This window comes from Phodopus roborovskii, unplaced genomic scaffold (assembly GCF_943737965.1).
Source record: "Phodopus roborovskii unplaced genomic scaffold, PHOROB, whole genome shotgun sequence".
NCBI lineage: Eukaryota > Metazoa > Chordata > Mammalia > Rodentia > Cricetidae > Phodopus > Phodopus roborovskii.
In genome coordinates, this window is record NW_026126459.1 from 3299446 (window position 1) to 3319596 (window position 20151).

The 20151-nt window shown below is 51.8% G+C and overlaps 1 protein-coding gene across 1 annotated transcript; it reads right to left on the reverse strand.

The window, feature by feature from the left end:
• Positions 1 to 16701: 16701 nt before the first annotated feature.
• On the reverse strand, positions 16702 to 19605 carry Elfn2 (extracellular leucine rich repeat and fibronectin type III domain containing 2). The gene has a single exon (XM_051189337.1). The coding sequence runs from the start codon at positions 19579 to 19581 to the stop codon at positions 17119 to 17121; it is 2463 nt and encodes an 820-aa protein (XP_051045294.1). The 5' UTR covers positions 19582 to 19605; the 3' UTR covers positions 16702 to 17118.
• Positions 19606 to 20151: the final 546 nt, after the last annotated feature.

Below are 20151 nucleotides of genomic sequence, written 5' to 3' on the forward strand. Positions count from 1 at the left end.
ACAAACACACACAATCCTTTTTTGTGTCACCTGCACCTGGATGTCACCAGGGTCTGGGAAAGCTTGAGGGAAGACAGGCCTCTGCGGGACTACACTGACTGACTGTGCTAATTGTGAGTAGACAATTTCCCAGACAAGACAGCGTTTGCTGTTCTCCTTGGACTGCAGACACAACGGTCCTGCTGCCTTGATCACCCCCACAAGGAACTGTGAACTAAAATGAGCCCTTTCTCCTGTGTTGCTTTTGTCAGAATACTTTGTCACAGCAGCAGGAAAAGTGAGGCCACACAGGAAGCAGCCATGGCGTCTGCTGCAGCACCTCAGAGTGGGAGAGTGACCATGAGTACACATGCACCAGCGACAGTTCTCATTCCCTGAGGACTGACTGCAGGTCCCGGGGTGCAATTACTGCCACAAACACTCTAGGGGAGCCAGCCTGAGCTCTCAGAAATAGCAGACCCACGGGGACCATGTCCTGGCCACATCCGCAAGAGTGATAGGCACCCAGTGATAGGCACCTGGTCTGCTCTGGGCCACCTTAGCTCTGTGTTTCATGGTGACTCTGGGCGACTTCATCTTTTGGACTCCACACACTCTAGGGCAAAGGTAAGGCAGTAATCACCCCAACACACTGTCTCCAGACAGTCTTTTTAATTTTTGCCAGTCTCATGAGTTTAAGTGACAGCTTGTGGTCTTTTGAAGTCCTCTGTCGGTCAAGATAAGACCTGGGCATATGTACCTCACCCCTGACTGGGAAAGGTGTTCTGTTGCTCTGATCTTGATTGCCAGCTTGCTGGGATTTAGGACCAGACTGAACTTAGTTCTGAAATGAGCTTCTGGAAGAGGTTAATTGGGGTGAGGAGACCCACCCTACAGGTAGGCAACACACCATCCCATCCCAAGGGCCAAAGTCCCAAACTGAATAAAAATCATTCTTAGCAGAGGGCACATCCCACTCCCTGCTCCCTGACTGCATATTAAAGCAACCAGATTTCTTACTCTCTTCCCACCCTCACCTCTCCGCCATGGTGGAATGCAGCCCCTCAAGCTGTGAAGCAAACCCTTTCTTCCCTCTTGTATCTCTCATCAGGCTTCCCATCACAGTAGTGAGAAATGTGTCACAGAAGATTGGTTCCAAGGGGTGCCTGGTGGTTGGAATGTCCCCGGGAAGAAGAGCTAGCTGGACGGTTAAGAGAACTTACTGCACTAGGCGCAGTGGCACACACCTTTAGTCCCAGCACTTAGAAGGCAGAGGCAGGCGAATCTCTGAGTTTGAGGCCAGCCTTGTCTACAGAATGAGCTCCAAGACAGCCAGGGCTACACAGAGAAACCCTGTCTCTGAAAACCACAAACCAAGAAACCAGAAACCAAAACCAAAACAAAACACCACTTACTGCTCTTGCAGAGGACCTGAGTTTGGTTTCCAGAACCTACATGGTAGCTCTCATAACCATCTGGGTATCAGAGATGCGTGTAGTACATATACATACCTGCAGGTAAAACACTGATGCACTTTTTAAATAATGTCCCCATAGTCTCCAGCTTTTGAGTACTTGGTCCCAGCTTTTGAGTAGTTGGTGGCACTGTTAGGAAAAGTTTAGGCGATGTGGCCTTACTGAAGGAAGTATGTCGCTAGGGACAGGCTTTGGACCTAAAAAGCCTCAGCTATGTTCAGTTTTCTCTCTTGCTTCATGCAGCGGTTGAGACCCAGTCTCTGAGCTTCCTCCTCCCGCCACCCTGATTGCTGCCTGCTACCATTAACACCATGGATCCTTATCCCTCTGGAACGGTAAGGCAAAATAAACTCACCCTTCATTAGGCTGCCTTTGGTTATGGCATTTTATCACAGCAACAGAAAGATAATTAATACAAGGTGGGACTGCTAGGATAAATAATTGTGGCTCTTAGACTTTTGGAACTAGTTTATGGGAGTTATGTGGAAGAGTTTGGAAGTTTGGGCTAGAAATGCTGTAAGCAGAGCTCTGGGGGAGCTGGGGAAACTAGAATGCCAAAAGAAATGTAGGCAATGGAGACCTGGTTCATGAGGTTTCAGACGGGACAAGCCTTCATCCAGAACTCAAATGAGCATTCTACTCATGTCCTGAAACTCCAAATGAAGTGGAAATTAAACATTTGTATTTACTCTGTGTGTGTGTGTGTGTGTGTGTGTGTGTGTGTGTGTGTGTGTGTGTTTGTAGGGAATGCCCACAGAGGCCAGAGGAGTCAGATCCCATGGAACTTGAGCTACAAGAGATTGTGAGCCACCCAGTGAGGCTGCTGGGAACTAAATTTGGGTCCTCTGCAAGAGTAGAACATGCCCTCAACTGCCGAGCTGTGTCTGCAACCCTTGGAGTTGCATTTAAAGCTAGTGGACTCAACAGGCATTTCTTCAAAGGTTTACATTGTGGTAAAGCCCTTGAGGCTTTGGGGCCCAGGTACTTCTCCCTCACTGTGAGCATCTACCTTAACATACTCATCAGGCTGTCAAGTGAGCACTCTCCAGTGTCGTAACCTCCAAGTTTCACTCATATCTGTTGCCTTGCCTAACAATGGCAGTGATAGTGTCTCTGTCCAGGAAATTGCAGTATTTTACAAGTGGAGTGAGGAAACCTCTAGTGAACTTTAAAGCCAAGCTTTGCTGTCCCAAGGAAATTTCACTATCTGTGTTCTTTAAGTAGACCTGATTCATAAGCATCTGCAGTACTCAGCCCACTGGCAGGAGAGGTCAGGCCATCACGACAATGTACAGAACTGACCAAGTATTACAGTCTCCCTTCCTTGGGACAGAGATTCTTCAGACCAGTACTTGCTCCCTCTGTCTCTCCAGTTTGAACTTCTGTAGCATCTACCTGGAATGGCTGGATGTCCAAAGCTCATTTCCAGAGTCAATTCTTCTCTACATAGTCTAAAAAAACACCGTTGTCCCTATCTTAGGCAGGGCTGGTGGGTAGTAGACTCATTTGGTATAGGTAATGTCAGGAGATCGTCACACAGGCTTCAACATGGATTTTGCTCACTGTTCTCATCCAGGTTCGCAGTGACAGAGAAAAGAGTTGGTGAGGAAAGATGGGAACCCAAATTTACAGTTCCAACAAGGGGATTGCAAATGTCAGTCTCTATAATAATTAAAGAGGTTAAGGTCATTAAAAGCCTGGTGCTGGTGCTCTGCACTGGGTAACAGGAAAGGTGCCCTAAGGGCAAACCTGCACCCATCAAAGATTCTGTCTTGAAAATGAAAATTTAAAAAAAAAAAAAAAAGCCTGAACTGAGAACACAGCTGGAGAATGTCCTGCATCTCAACAGCAAGGGGAATGCTTCCCTGAGGGTCAGTAAGCAGGGGATGGCCTAAACATGCTAGTCTTAAGGAACCAGCCTCTGTCCCAAACTGCCATTAGAATGTGGCAGTACAGTCCACGTGATACCTGTTTTGCTGGCATGAAGAATACAAGATTGAGGGGGTCATGGAGTCTTGTACCACAGTTCCAGAGAGTCACTCAGACAACGTGTGGCATAGAAACCCTGAGAGACCACTGCATGAAGCTGTGAAGGTGAAGTCGGAGTGATAATGAGGGCTGCAGGATGTTGGGAAAACAACAGGACCACACATGAGACATCCACTGAGGGGAAACTGAAGCCATGTTTGCTTAAGCATCAGAGTTGAAGGGGTGGGGCTACTTAAGCCCTTTGCCCCCCAGATGATTCCATTGTGAGTCCCAGATATGGATATGGAGCTGCAAAATCTGATGTTTTCCCTGCTGAGTTTTAGTCTTGCTTTTATCTAATTATTCCTTGCTGTGCGCTATTCATCCCTTTTGGAATTGGAATGTGCATTCTGTGCCATCCTATATTAGATACATGTAACTTGTATTTTATAAATCTCATAATTAAAAGATTGCCTTGAGCTCTAGATGCAACCCGGCCTTTGATATTTTAAACAATGTTGGAACTGTTAAAAAGCTGTGTACCATTTTACTGAATGAATCTTGAATTCAGCAATGACCATGAGCCTTGTAGAGACAGGGGATGGAAGGTTGTAGCTTAAATGTGACCTGTTTTGGGTGTCAAGTTGACAAGGGGTGGATTTGTGAAGGCTAATCTTGTCAATTTTGATGGGACTTAGAATTACAATAGGGGTCCAAAAACCCTCTGGGCATGTCTATGAGAACACTTCCTGATGAGCCTGAGATTACAAGCGTGGAGCCCTAAATGTGTGGGCTGGGTCCGGGCTGCATAGAAACGAGAAAACTAAACAGTAACCATTCAGGGCTCTCTGCTTCCTGGCCGTGGATACAATGTGACCAGAGAAGTGCCTCACCTTCCTGCTGCCACACTCTCCACAGTATCAGACTCTATCCTCAAACTGCACCAGAGCCCTTCATTTCTTAAATTGCCTCCAGCTATTGAGTCACATCTATGGGGAAAGTAACTGATACAGATACGTTCCTCTCTCTCTCTCTCCTCAAACTCTCAGCAATCTGCCTGCCTCAGCCTCTAGAGTACTGGGATCACAGGCCTGAGCCTCTATGCCTAATCAGAAAAGTACTCTCTCAAGGAAAAGCTGGGGATGACATTCAGAGCAGGCTTCATTGTCAGTCACCAAGACTTGCTTTGCTGTGAGTCAGCTCTGTTCCTGCCTCCTCCATCCAATGCAGCTACTGAGAAACCAACCATCACACCTTATCTCCTAGTCATGGGAGGGAAGAAGGGATAAAGAAAAGAAAACATAATACCTACCAACCATTAAGGAAAGTTTCTGGAATCTTCTCACTGATCAGAGAACTTGGGCACAACCAACTACAATAGAGGCTGGAAAACTTTATTCTAGGTGACCAATTGGCCAGCAAAAATCAGACATTGTTTTCCTAGGTTGAAAAGGAAGTAGATTTTGGAGGGACACATGTGACACCCTCTGCTCCAATGTAGGTGAATGTTTGCATGGATTTCTTGGTCATTTTTATCTTTGCCTAAGAATTTTCTCACCCATCTTCCCTCTTCCTCTCACACGTGTCTTCTGTGTTTCAAACATGCTCAAGGAGGACCCTCTACCCCCTCAGCAACCTTCGAGATTGCACTACGTGTCTGTGTTAGGTAAGTGAGCATACAGAGGCAGCTCAGATTAGGACTTGAGTGTGCCTTGTGTAGCCTCAGTCAGGGGCTAACTTCCCCTGGCATGCATGAGACCCTTTTGGGCAATGAGAGCTCGGATTCATTTTTATTTCATGGCTGGCCAAGGCCAAAAGAAAAGCCTCTGTGCTCCAGCTAAGTACCTTTAGGAAAAACAGGTTTGCTGGGTCATACCCTCATCCTCCTTGGTCAGCATGCTGTCTCTATCCTGTCACCCACCTTCTTCCAAACAGAGTGTCACAGATGGCCATTCATTTCTCCTTTCAGCCGCCCCACATGTAACTTCAAAGACTAATGAGATCTCCTTGAGTCTCCTCTAAGCCAGGCCAAACAGCTCTCATATTCTTCATGAGTCCTCTGTGCACCAGGGTTTTCCAGTCTTTTAAAAGGGTATTGCTCTCCAGGAGCAACTTCCCTCCTGGGATATTGATCCATGTGGACCCCAGCCTTCCTAGGTGGAGTCTGAACATCTCAGAAGGGCCCAGACACCTCAACTCCCCCACCTGAATCCTATTCTTCTATTGATGTGGCCTGTGGCTACAACAGACATACAAACAGGGCTAACACTCTGGGACACCACATTGATCCCCAGTCTTCCACTGTCTTCAGGAGTGAGAGTGACATGCAGATGGTGTAGTGTTGGAACATGGCTGTAAGTCACATGAACGAAACCCACTGGGTTCTAAGAGATGATGCCAGGATTATCCTCACTTTGTTTTATTTCCCCTTAGCCTCCAAGAAGATCAGACGGTCCCAAAGAGTACTACAGCCAAGGCTGGAGGAGTTCCTGCATCTCAAGGACATACAAGGGCATCCAGGGGAAGCCCTGGCCCCTCTCCCCTCATTAACGCTTCCATACTTTGATGGTACCTGGGCCATACAGCCATTCCTAAACCAATCACTAGCAAGGTGGGATGGAGCCACCACCTGGGGCTTGACCAAATTCAGATGCCACAAATGCCCCAACAGTGTGTTGCTGGAATGTACAGGGAGAAGCACAAGCTCAGGGAATCCCCTGGGAGAATAGCAAGTACCCAAAGGCTACTAAGACAACCCGATGAAGAGGACAGGGGTGTCATGCCCATTGGCCATGGAAGACTGACTTAGTGTTTGGGACGGTCCAGAAGACAGTTGGGGGCTGCCATAGCCACTTAGGGAAAGGTAATGTGACTTGTACCCTGGGGCCAGGGGTTGCTCTTCTGGAAGAATTTCCTGGGAAGTGCAGCAGCATAAGATTTGGGGACCAAAAACAGAGACAAAGGTGACCCCCAGCAGCTGCTGGAACTTCTGATAGGTAACACTAGGAGGCTGAAAGCCACTCTGGACTAGCGACCTGAGAGCTGTCAGCCTAGGCATGGTATTTAGAGCCCAGGGACTTAAGAACTAGAAAGCCAAAGGGTGTGGCAGCTGAGTGCCCTGTGCATTTCTCTAACTGCTGCAGGCATCCCAATACCAGCTGCACCAAGCTGCTGCAGAGGCACTGGAAGCCCCAGGCCTAAGCCACACTGGAAGGGGAAGAGGATTCCCTGGGGTTCAGAGCTCAGAGGACAGGCTGGGACAGGGATGTCCTTCCAGGACATCTCCCTGATCAGGCGGCCGAGCCTCCTCCCCATCTCCCCAATTTTTTTTTTTTTGTACTCATTTTTTCTTTTTGACAAGCTAGCATAACCCTCATATCGGCAGTGCCCTCAGTCAGATTTCTGGAGCTGCCTGGTGAGCTGTGCCTAGGCACAGGCACCTCAGCTCTGATGTCTTCAGCTCCACATTACAACTTGGCCAGAGGACTAGCTGGCTCCATTTCACAGATGTGCAAACAGAGGCTCTGAAGCTCAGATGGGTAATCCCAACCCCCATATTTCCCTTTGCAGGTCATCCTGGTGGGTCAGCCAAACCCTTGGTTCGTAGCCTAGTGGGTGGCTCCATCTGTCTATGTGGGCGGGTACAGGAGGAGTGGTCAGGCCTGGGGAGGTCTAGGGTGGTAGAAGTCAGGAAACCTAGCATTCTGCTTGGACCATTAGCCAGCATGGCTAAGCCCAGGGTCCCTGTGGAAGAACCAAAGGGTACAGTGCCCTCAAGACACTGCTGGGAGCCTGATGGCTGCCAGCACAGGCCCCAGCTTCAGGAGCTCCACTGTAAACCGAGCCCTCAGCATCAGGCCTGAGTGGAAAAGCTCTGTGGTCCTTAGACCACAGAGGATGGGAGACCAGGGTGACAGTGGGTGGAGACTGGGGTGGCGGGCTGGGTGTGGGGAACGGAGAGTAGAATAAAGGGTCTAGGCCGAAAGATTCCCTGAACCCCACTCTAACCCAGATTTCCTACAACAAAATGACCGACAACACCCATCCCTTATGGTTCCAGGAGACTGGACTGCGTGCTCCTCCCCACAGCATTCTCAGCAGAGTCTGGGCCATAAGAAGCCCTGCTTCCTGCTGGGGCTCTGGCTCCAAGCACCTGTCTTCAAGTGTGTGTGAGGGCATGACAAAGAGCTCAGTCAGAGGTAGCCACACAAAAGCTATTCTGGTCCTGCCTGCTTCCTCTAGGCTTCTCCATTTCAGGGGTCGGCTAAGATGGATGCCTGGAGACCATACAGAACAAGGTTCAGTCTCCTCTTAGAAAGCCAAGGAGCCTCTGAACTGTGTAACTGCCTCACCACAGCAGGCAGCCACACCCTTTATTCCACTGGGAAAGGCAGTCCCACAGGCCAAGGGACTGCCTACCCGGGCTTCCCACTGTCTCACCACTCTCCACCCACACACTCACAGGCTGGTCCCATTCAGCTCATGGGTCCTAGTACTATCCACTCTGCTGGGACCCACTCTCTTCCACCTCCATCTGAGGTGTGGCCTTCAAAGTCATCTGCTCCTGACCAGACACCTAAATGCAAAAGGGGCTCCCAGCCTATGGCCATATCCTCTTCCAATGTGTGGACCACCCACATCATCCCACTGGAGTCTCCTCACCCCAAGTCTAGCCCCAAGGTGGCTGCATATCATGGTAGTAAATATTGAGAAGTCAGAAATCAAGCTAACAACCTGTTATAGCTCCCCCCAACTCTTTCTTGACAAATACACCTCAGCAGTGTCTTGCAGGCTTCAAGTTCAAATCAGCAGACTCCCTGATGTAGTGGCCAGGGAAAGGTAAGCCCGGTTCCTTAGCCTGTAGCATACCCCTTTTCTGCTCTCCCAGCATATCCTACAACTTAGGGGACAAGACAAGTGTTTGCACACACATACCCAGCCCAGCTAAGTTCTGTCTGCAGCTCTCTGTGCAGCTTTCCCTGGGCCGTTGCAACCACAGAAGACAGCCACACAGGTGGGCAGAGTCCATCCTCAGGATAGACCCTGGATGTGGGTCTGAGGCCAACTGAGAGACCATCTTGGCATCCCAGGTCTTTCAAGAATGGTCAAATGTGGAGGCTCTGAGAACACGCATGTCGGTGCTGTGGTGAGGAGCTGGGGTGGGATTGGGCCCATGCAATCCCTTCTTGTGTACACAGCCTGGGTGAGGGCCATGCTTGACCCAAGAGACCCGATGCTACCTCCATCTCAGGATCAAGGTGTCACATTTGGACACAACGAGAACAACCAAGACGCCACCTACCTCCTTGTGGTACTTTCTAGAACCCAAGGTGACCCTCCCAACCCCTAGCTTTGTGTCTCATTTTTTTCGTCTTTGAATGAAGACTTTATCCTAAGAATTTAATCTTAGAAGAATTCTAAGCAGCTTGAATCAAGGTGCAGAATCCAAGACCCAGGGCTGTCACAGATTAGCACTCCTCAACTTGTTGGCCTCCAGACTGAGGCATTCTGTAAGGCCATCCTCACTGAAGGAATGTCAGAAAGAAATTATATAGAAGAACAAGAAAAGCCTTGGGAGTGGATGAGGTGGCCTAGCTCAAGGATGCAACCTCTGACCTTGTGTTGGCTCCCCTCACCCTCTCGGGGCACAGAGAGCCGAAGGGCAGGAGACATTGCCTCTATCCTGCAAGGGCCTCTGGGACCACAGAGGTCCACAAAGCTTGACCAAACCTGACACATTCCTCCTAGGGCCATGGTTGGGATTTCTTAGCTGTAAATCAGTCAGGTGGCCTTTGAAAGACCTGCACTGTGGGTTCTACCCTAGGTCTCTAAGCCATCTAGCTTCCAGATCCTGGCCATCCAGGCAGTGTGAGGCATGGGCTCCCTCTAGAGTTTGGGCCTCAAGTTAAACCAGTCATTGGTTGTCTACTCCTACAAATTGTGAGCCACCATTGTCCCAGCACATTTTTAAAATATATATATCATTACTAAATTTTCCAATTCAAGATCAGAATCTGTTTTTTTTTTGTTTGCTTGTTTTCTTTTTTGTTTTTGGTTTTTTCCTGTTTATTTATTTATTTGTTTATTTATTTGTTTCAGCACACCTTGCAGGCAAGACAGAAAAACATGACCCACACAGAATTAACTAAAAGGGGCTCATAGGGGCTCCCAGAGACTGGAGAGGTGACCACGAAGCCTGCATGCATCTGCACTAGGCCCTATGCATACATGCTATGGTTGTTGGACTCCAAACATAGGAGTGGGGGGTGTCTCTGACTTTTGCTACTCATGGAACCCTTTTCTTCCTGCTGGGTTGCCTTGTCCAACTTTGATATGAATTTGTTCATTGTCTTGTTATGCCGTGTTCAGTTGGTATCCCTGGGAGGTCTGCTGTTTTTTTATGAGAAATGGAGGAGCAGTGGATTTGGGGGAAGAGGGGAAATCTAAGGGATGACTAGGAGGGAGGGGGAAAAGAAAAAGGAAAAGAGAAAGACCTACATTGTAGTCACACCCTTGCACAGGAATCTGTGGCAGCCATGACCCTGGGGATATCAGTTGGGGGCTTCAGGGGGGACTACAGAACAGTAGTATCTACTGCAGCCCAGCCATGTGTGCCTCCCTCTACTACCTATGCATGCCAAATCACTTAGAGAAGTTTGCTGTCTGCCACACATCAGGGGCAGGTGCCACTGTTGTGTCCAGCTAGGACAGGGGGCAGGCTGTAAACCCTATATGCAAATACAAATGAAAGGGGGGAGTAGGGGTGCCTTCCTAACAGAAGGGCCTGGGGAAGAGGTCAAGAGGAGACCACTGACAAGCTACAGCATCCTGGGTGGCTCTGTGCTTGCTGTCACTGTTAAACATCCTCATGTGAGTGTGGCAAGGTCCCTGAGGACCAAAGACAGTCCACCAGAGTCTGTTTTACAGGAGCCCAAGATAGGGGACGTGGCTGCATCTGAGCAGAATGTGGGCTGGCCAATTTGTTGCTCAGGAGACCACCTCTGGTGTCCCACCCAGGCTGTTGCTTGGGCCTCAGGAACTATTCAGAGCCCCTAGCCCAGGCCTCTCTTGGCAATTAGACAATAGGAACAAGCCTGAGTCCCTCAGGCATTATGTAGGGGTTAGCAAGGCAAAATAAAATAAGTAGTGTCCTCTTCTGAAATGCAAGGTCCAAGGACACCTGAGTGGGAGTGAGCCCAGAGTTGGTGGAGGGGATAAGAGGGCAGCCCATCCACAAGGGCAGGAGTGGGAGTCCATACCCTTCCTCATCTGGGCAAAGGTCACCTTCCTGTGGGTAAAGGGACCATGAGGAGCCAGGTGATACCTCCAAGAGTAGGCCTTGGGAGCTGCAGACAAGGAAGGAGGGGAGGGAAGCAGGGCCTGGGATTCCCAGCTAACATTATAGAAGAAGCCCGGAGAGAGCCAGACCCCACGATGAGGAAGGATTTGAAGAAAATGTGAACTAGCAGGCCACCCACAAAGCCACTGTGGAGGAACAAAATGTTAGGCCCTTTCCTAAAGGAGAAGACCTTTGGGCCCCTGCTCATGGATGGGAGGAGAACCCCAAGGAAGTGGAGCTAGAAGGCATCCAATAGGGCAGGGCAGCTTGCAGCTGGAGAAGAGCCTGGGGGAATCCCCAGCTCTATGGACTTTGGCAGAACCCCAGCAACTTGAGGGCCAGGAAGCAGAGATGGTCAGACCAAGATCTACCATAACTGCCTAAGGATGGCTTCCCCTGGCTGTGGGAAGTTGCTTAGAAGGGGATCTGAGCCAGCCAGGCTCAGGGCCCTGAGGCAGGAGAGAAAGGTGAGATGGATACTCAAAAGAGAAAGGAGCCCCTCACCCTCTGGTGGAAGCCCCTCTCCAGATGACAGAGGAATTTGACACAATAAAATTTACTGTGAAGATGACTCATATCACTTACATATACTTCAAATAAAAACACTAAGACAGGCAGGCACGTGGTGCACAGACATATATGCAGGCAAACATCCATACACAAAAGGACACTAAAACAGCAACAAACCAGGCTTAAGGACTGAGTCCCCTCACTCCAGTCCCTACTCTGCGGATGGCTTGAGACTCACACAGACAACATTATGGAGCCCGAGTCTACGCTTTCATGTAACTGGAATAGTAAGGGTTCCTTTGACCCTTGTGACCTATGGCTTCACTGTATCAGCCCGCTATCCTATACAGTGTCCCTCAAAAACCACCAGAGGACCTCATTTACTAAGAGAAGAAAGGTCCTTAGAAACACCTGGAACAAAGTAACTCCAGAACTCACCCAGACCGTGTTCATGGTTATTATTAAGACTTGAAGTGGGACTCTTGTCCAGAATGTATGTACAGTCCTTTTCTGGACTCTGTCACTCAATGTCCATGCTTAAATTTATTCTAAAACCTTTTTCCTTCTTTTCTTTTGAGACAATATCTCATCTATCTCAAGCCGGCTTGGAACTCCCCATATAGCCAAAGCCTCTACCTACAGAGTGCTGGGATTACAGGCATCACTGTCACGCTTGGTGCTAGGGATGGAACCTGGGGCTGGCTTCCTGTGTGCTAGGCAAGCACTCTACCAACTGAGCCACATCCCTAGCATTTATAATCAGCACTCACAACAGTACTATGTGTCATCCCTCATAGGGGAGCCTGTGTCCTGGGAGCCCACTTAGAAAAGGTCTTCAGTGATCCAGCCCAAGTGGGATGGGGCACACTTCTGACCAGGGGAGTGTGAAGCAGCTGGAGGAAAAGAAGCCTGAGGGAAGGGACGTGCCTCTGGGAGGGAGGGGCTGAACAGTGGTTACTCTGGCCCCAAAGGTTTGACAGTTAAGCCTGAGACCCCACCTGGCATGGTAACCCACATTGTCTGGTCACAGGAACCCGTGGGGATGGCCCACAGCTATTAGGAAAAGATGGCAGATGGTAAAGGGCACAGCAGAGGAGTGATCAGGGTCCAGGGATAGGTGCCCAGTCCAGGTCCAAAGGCAGCCTAGGGTTCCATCTGGGCAGGAGGGGGAAAGTGGTCTGGAACAAACGGGGCTCCGTGATTAATCTAGGGCAATTTTCCTTCTGCTGACTATGTGCCTCCCCAGGGATGTGCATGAGAGAGGCCAGCACCACAGATAAGGCACCATGCTGAGTGACTTCTCAGTTCTTGTGGCAGGGTAGGGTAGTGGAAATGAAGGGAAACCCAAAATTCCCTGCTAAGCCCTCCATGATGACACTATCTACTCAGCTCTGTTAGCCAGGAAAAGACATGAGAAAGGGACACCATGAACTTGAGTGCACTCGATGCAAACCTCCACCCTGTTGTTTTAAATAAGAAATTTATTGCAAATATAGAAATTGATTCTCTCCATACAGGAATCTCCAAGGTGAGGAAAACGATTTCGTGCCATTCGGTTTAAAACAGGAAAATTGGTGGGAGAGGCAAATGGAAGGAGGAGAAATAAATGAAGTTACCCCCTAAAAGAAGAAAAGGAGAGGGTCCAAGGCCCCCAGGAGGAGGCAAGTTCCGTACACAGCAAGGGGTCACAGGTTCAGAGTCCAGGGCCCTGTGCCCAGCTCCGCAGGGCTCAAACCAGGTGCCAGGCTGCCATGCCCCTCGGGGCTGACAGCTCCTGAGGAAGGTGGGGATGGGAAGCAGGAAGGAGAGGGGCCATCATTGCCTGGACTTCCACCATAGCCCTGTGCGTGCCTGGCAGAAGTAGGAGGAAAAGAGGATACCCCTGTGGGTACCTCTATTCACCCTGCTGTCCAGCAGGGGGCAGCTGGCATCTAGGGGCACTGAGGCAAGTAGGGGGAGATACTGGTTCTTAGAGGTGGATGTAGGTCATGGAAGGTATCAGCCATGTGACATGAGCAGGGGGACTGGGAGATACCCTCTCCTGGGGCTGGGGGAGGGTGGATCCCAGAGAGCAAGCCTTGTCAAGATGAACAAACATCAAGGAGGTGAGGTCATCCTACGGGTAATTAGACACCCCATAACCCCCTATACCTTTTCCAACCCACCCACACCTTGGAGAAAAGGCCCCCAGCCATGTTAGAACCTGCTGAGGCAGAGTGATAGGATGACCAGATAAGAGGCTTGGGGACAGCCTGCAGGTCCAACACCTCTCTCTCCTAGTTCATTTTCAAAACATTGGCTCCTCCTCTCTGTTGCCTGTCATCTCCTTGGAGGGATGAGACCACTTAGCCCCGCTCACCCCATCCCTTCTTTCTCTTCAGGGGACTGCATCTTCTACCCTCCAGTTTCATCCCCTCATTAACTGGGAGGTTGGGAGGGTTGCTGCTTCTGTCCCTATCTGTCCCATCTTCCTGGACCTATCTAGAAGTTCCCCTTCCCCTGTGCTTATGCCCCCTTCAACGACTTACATTGTCTGGATTGTGGGCACAGGTGACTTCTAATCAGGAACATGGAAGGCCATGGCCAGCCCCAAATGTCACTGCCATCACTAGCTGGCTCCCCTGTGCTGCCCAAGTCTTCCTAAGGTGGCCAAGGGCTTACCCTAGCCACCATCCTCAATAGTCCCTCTGGCCCTGCATGGGTTACCCCAGAGCTTCCTTCTTTGTGCTTGAGGGAGTACAAAGTCATAGGGTGATTTGTGACAGCAGAGCCCTTTCCTAGGAAGCATCAAGCTGATAAAGGCTCCCTGAACCCGCTAAGACTAAGTTTTTTTATTTCTAGACGGCCACACAATCTAACAAAGATGGCTTCATGGGTGGTTCTCTACCAGGACAGAGAAGCCCAGTTGTGACTTCCAACCCACGTGTCCCCCAAATGACTCCATGAAACCCCTGAATTCCTCCTCTTCCTGTGCCCCTAATCTAACCATGGCCTGCCTTTAAGCCTCAACCCAGACCTCGTGGCTATTACAAAGCCAGGGGCTTAGCTTGGACCCAAGGAGTAAGTATGCATTTGTCTTTTCTGATTTTCACTTCTGCCCAGGGACAAGCCATCCTAGATAGTACACAGAACATGCCAGAGGACTGGCCAGGGCAGCTGGAGAGTGGGGCAGAAGTGCCTATGCCTTTGATGTTTTCAAAGATCTCTGTGGTATGGGCCCCACTGTTGAAATGGATCCTCTGAGTGGCATCTGAGATTTTATAAGTTATCTTCATCCAGGAATGATGGCCAAATAAAGGGGACAGAGCCCAGTCCACTGTGGGGGTCCTCCCTGGGCATGACAAGGCCCACTCCCCTCCTGCAGGGCCCCAAACCTCTCCATGAAGCTCCAGGCTCTTGGCCTCCTGTACTCAGTATGGCTGACAGCCCTCCCCATCCTGTGTGGCTGCCTGAGCTGCCAGACAAGGTCCTTCAGAGGTCCCCAGCTTCATCTCCAAATGGGAACAGGTTGACAAGGATCCTCACACAGCCCCTTGAGACTGCCTTCCTTGGTGGAGAGGAGGGAAAGGACTAGCAAGGACGGAATGGGACACAGACAGGAAGGGGTGGTCGTGAAGCTAGAGAGCAGGCAGCGCTTGTGGGCCCAGAAAGATGAAAGAAGGCTGGGCAGGCTGGGCTATGTTGGTGGCACCTGTTTTGGGTCATCTGCAGAACTGGTCCTCCCTGGGTTTCAAGAGCTGCTCGGATCACATGGAGGGAAATGGGGGTGAGGAGGGGAGTCTGGACAAACTGGCACATACACGACAGATGTTTGCTCAAAAAAATACAGTAAAATCGTCATGCAAAGATAACAGGGGTCTGCTTGCTCATACCCCTGGCCTCTAGGCCTGCCTGCTGTTCTCAGGGTGGTGGGTAGTGGGTGGGGTGAGGACAGTTTGTGGCTGGGGGAGCTCTGCTCTTCACATCCAGGCTGGCCAGTCCCCTCCTCTCCCCAGGAGAACAGTCTTTTTTATTTTATTTTATTTATTATTATTTTTTTTTTTGCAAATGTCACCCCTGAGTGAGCCCTGGGCTCGGCCCACCGCAAAGTCGATGTGTTCAGTCAAGTCTCCCCACTCCAGTCTTTCCCCGTACCCCACCCCCAAGGATAGCCCTCGCTCTCCTGGCCAGAGCCTTCACAGGTCAAGTGCCATGACACCCCTACTCCCCTCACTCCACAGTCATACTCTCCCATCTCAGGGGTGAGGAGTCTCTGGAAGGGTTGGGGTAGAGCTGAGAAGGCCCCTCCCTATCTCAATGGCAAGCCAAAGGGCACACAGGCAGGGGACACAACTGGCCAGTACAGCTGCCCCCATGCCCCACAGGTCCACTGCCTACTCAAAGGCAAAAACAATGCCTTGGCCTAGTCTCGGGACTCCAGAGCAGCCTCCAGAGCTTGTCCCTGGAAGCTCCTGGCTCTGGAGAGAGCTGCCGCCAGTCCAGGCCTCCTTTACCACCCTCTGCTGCGACCCACACTAAGAGAACTCCAGAGACCAACCGTTGGTCAGTTGGTTGTTCTGGGCACCAACTGCCAGGCACTGGGTTGCCATGGCAACAGACTAGCTAGAAAAGGGGAGGGGCCGGGAACGTGGCCTGCTCCCTGACGGGGCAGTAGGGGGCCCCTCACTGTTTGTGCTTTGATTGGTGTTGGGAGTGGGTCAGAAGGAGGACTGTGGCCATTTCCACAGAAACATGGAGCCCCTCTAGCCAGGGAGTGAGACAGGGTGGGGGGGGCAGACGCCCTCCTGGGCAGGCCAAAATGCTGCACACAGCAGGGACCAAGCAAGTGTGGGTACAGGGTGCAGGGAGAAATCCCCCCCCCCCGTTCCATAACCCCACACTGGCCCCGGCCTTACCATTCACTGTTGCCTCTCTGTAGTGGGTAGGAATCCCAGAGATCCAGAGAAACTAGGGGCTGTGGCATGGGGGGGCCTGTACCTGAGAAACCAGTGGGAAGCAGGTATACCCACCACCCCACCCCCAGGCAGCTCCCCAGGGCTACTTGGAAGACACTTGAAGCGGCTTGGTGGCACCCTTTCTCTCTGCTTCTCTCTAGTCAGAAGGACATTCCTTGCTCTTGACCACCCAGGGCTAGGGACTAGAGCCTTTCACCTTGTGGATGCCTATGGACTTTCTAGAGAAGAAAAGCACCTGCCTGCCTCAGTCCCTAAACCCCTGAGACCACAGCTTTGGAAGGGGGTAGAGAGTGGAGGGGGGCAGGGCCCAGAAGAGCAGCTAGAGGAGGGGCCAGCACTGGGCCAGGAAGCTGTAACCTATTAGGTGAGACCCCTGGACCTTCTTTTCCTCTCTCTGGACCATCCATAAAGTGGGAGGAGAGGATGCCCAATGTCCACATGCTGCCAACCTCCAAAGGACATGTCCCCCAGCTTGGGGAGGGTACCCTCCCTGAACAAGAGGGCTATGGTTTGCTTCTACCCCAAACTCTTTTTCCACCAAACCTTCCTAAGTCCCGGGGCCCCACACCCTCTCTGACCTCTTTCCCCAGCCCAGTGAGTCCCTTTGGGCAGCACAGTAGAGACAACTGGTTTCAGTAGCAGGTTGTAAACTTTAAGGAAAATGTTTGTTTTCCTGTCCATTATTGTTGGGTGTTGGTTGCTTCACAGTCAGGTGGTGGTCAAGTGTGTGTGTGGGTGTGTGTGTGCGGGTGTGCATGTACGTCCACTCCTAGGCCCGGGCCCCTTGGCCCGGACCCCTTGGCCTGTCCCCTGCCTCCCGGCCACCCTGGCGGGGCCCATCCCCCGAGTGCCCCTGCCCTCCCCCTCACCTCACCGGTGGGGGAGGAGAGGGTCACAGCTTCTGCTGGGCTGAGACCCCCTTCCAGTAATCAAGGATGTCATGCAGGTCCTCATCCTTGGCGAACTGGACCTTCTTGCGCAGGGCATGGCCAGCAGCCATGTACACCTCCTCACGGTGGTGCTTCTTGTAGGGCCGGAAGCGCTCCCAGATCTTATGTGTGCTCTCGGATGAGTACTCGGGGCTGGAGGAATACCCTGAGTAGTAATGTCTGGGGGAGAGCTGGGAATAGGCGGAGTCACGCTTGGAACGGGTCAGTGGCTTGAGGAAGGACACTCGCTGGCTCAAGCTGTCGGTGCCCTCCTCATAGTAGAGAGCTGGGAAGCTGTGCCGGTGCTCGCTGCAGTGGTAGGCCGGTTTCACCTCCAGGTGGTGAATGCCACCACCCCCACCACTGCTACCGCTGCTGCTTGTGGGCACCAGTGGAAGCCGGTCTAGAGGGCTGTTGAGGGGGCTGCCTTTCTCTATGTACTTGGAGTCGCTCTTGGCCAGCCCAGTGGTGCTTGGATGGTCTGGCACATCCAGGCTGAAAACCTTGGCGCTCTTGATGGAGCCACTGGATGACACACTGCAGGTCTTGCGGGTCACTGCAGCATCAGCGCTCAGCTGGCGCTGCAGTGGGTGATGGGAGCTCTCCTTGTAGGGGGGTGACAGGAAGCTGGGCCGCTCTAGAGCCCCAGAGGTGGCAGCTGAGGAGGCAGCAGTAGCTGCAGGGAGGGACTGGCACTCGAAGGCCAGATCAGAGTCCCCACCGCCACTTCCACCCCCTAGGAAAGAGGCCGAGTCCAGCTTGAGGGCATCGATACAATTGTTAATGATCTGGTTAACCTTGTCAACTTCCTTGGCAATGGTAGAGATCTCAGCAGCTGAGCCCTGGCCATTTTCAATGTCTGGGAGATCATCCTCAGGCCGGGCCACACTGTCCCCTGCAGCACCTGTGCGCACCTCAATATAGTTGCCTTTGGTAGCCACCTTGGGTGTGTCTAGCCCAGCCTCTAGCCCCTTGGAGGTGGGCAGCTTCTCCCCAATTATGGAGGGAATAGAGGACATGCGGGCCACAGGCAGCACAGGTGGCTCGCCTAGCTTCTGGGCAGCATGCACAATAGAACCGGTATCCACATCAGCGCCATAGCGCATCTCCAAGATAGTCTTCTTAACGTTGACAGACTTCTGCTTCTCCTCTTGCATGCGCCGCTTGCGCAGGCAGTAGTAGACAGCCCCCAGCACAATGACCATGCCAAACAGACAGCCCAGGATGGTCATGATGTAGTGTGTGGTGGTGGAGGTGCTGGGGGCCAGGTCCCCAGGCACAGGGTCCCGAGTGGTGAAGGTCAGACAGGTGTGGTTGAAGCGGCGGCTGTTTCGCAGTGAGGTGACACAAAAGGTGTATTCAGTGTGTGCCCGCAACTTGTCCAGCGTCACAATCTCTTTCTTGTTCTTGAGTGTCATGACATCAGAAAAGTAGCTGTTGTTGTACTGGACCAGCACGTACATCTTGCTGTAAGGGTGTGGGATGATGACAACCAGGGTGGCCGAGGTGAAGGTGACTTGGTGCAGCTTGATGGCAGGTCCCGCAGATGCATCTGTGGTAGATGAGGCTGGTGGTTCCACCGAGAGGATCTCATCAGGGTTGAAGCCTGAATTCTCATCTGGCTCCCTCTGGGAATCCGTGGAGTAGGGTGTGGGGTGACTCACAGGCCGGGCAAGCATTGAGCCATTGCGGCACTTGGCCTGCAGGACTGTTATGGCATTGAGGCTATGGTAAGGTCGGGGCACAAGCAATGGGTAACCAGCAAACTCCCTTGGCGACTCACACTGCAGGCGGTCATAGTTCTTGGTGACATTGTTGAATACCACGAGCCAGGCTAGGAAGCCAAAGAGGTCACACTCACAGTTGAAGGGGTTTCCGGCCAGCTCACATACCATCAGACTGGCAAGGCTGGCAAAGGTGGCTCCATCAAGACGGCTGAGGCGGTTGGAGGACAGGTCAATGCTGATGAGGCTGGGGCACTCGGAGAAGGCAGTGGGTGTCACCACCTCGATGAGATTGTGCTGGACAAAAAGGAACTGCAGGCGGCTCATGCCACGCAGCATGCCCTCAGTCAGGTTGCTGAGCCGGTTGTAGCCCAGCTGAAGGACTTGCAAACTTGTCTGGCCCAGAAAGGCACCATCCTCAATGTAGGAAATCTCGTTCTTGGTGAGGTTGAGGTCCGTGAGGTTCCCGAAGCGATTGAGTGAGGAGTACAGTACAGCCTTGAGCTTGTTCTCATTGAGCCGCAGGTCATGCACAGTGCTGTTGATGTGCTGGGGGATGGTCTCATATGGTGGCTGGTTCTGGCTGCAGATGGCCAGCCACACATAGCCCTTGTCCCCCTCGATGAGCCAGCAGTCAGCATGCACAGCGCCAGGTTGGCACATGCACAGCAGTGCTGCCGCACATAGCCCCAGGCGCAGCATGGCCCCAGGCTTCGGCCCCTGAAGGGCCAGAGAACAGAGGGACCTAGCAGCCAGAGGATGGGGCTGGTAGCACAGTCCTCCCTGGAGCCGCCACCATCTTGGGGGTGACCTCCAGCAAGGGGCCCTGGGCACGATGAACACAGCTGGCACCTGCTGCTCTGAAGGGCTACAAGCAGGCACTAGGCGTTGCTGCAGCTCTAGGTTCCTGCTGGGAATGCAGGTTCCCAGGCTTCAACTTCTTCTTGCTCTTCCTCCTCCTTCCCCTTGGGTTCTGGGCTCAGAACTTCAAGCAGATCCCACAAGAGCCAGGAGTACAACACTGAGGAGGAACAGTGAGCGAGTTGGAGACAGGAAGGAAGAAGTCCATCTGTCACCTAGTTCCTAAAAGGTGGCATCAAAAGAGAATGACAGATCAGTGTGAGGGCCCAGACTCACCCCTTCAGATCCAGTGTAGGCTCCTAACCCTCTTGTACACCCCTTTAGAACAAGGGACTCTGCACCATCAAGTACCCCATGATCCCTGCTTCCTTAAAGCAAGGGAGGGCTGGGGGTGGCAAGCCAGGGAAGAGA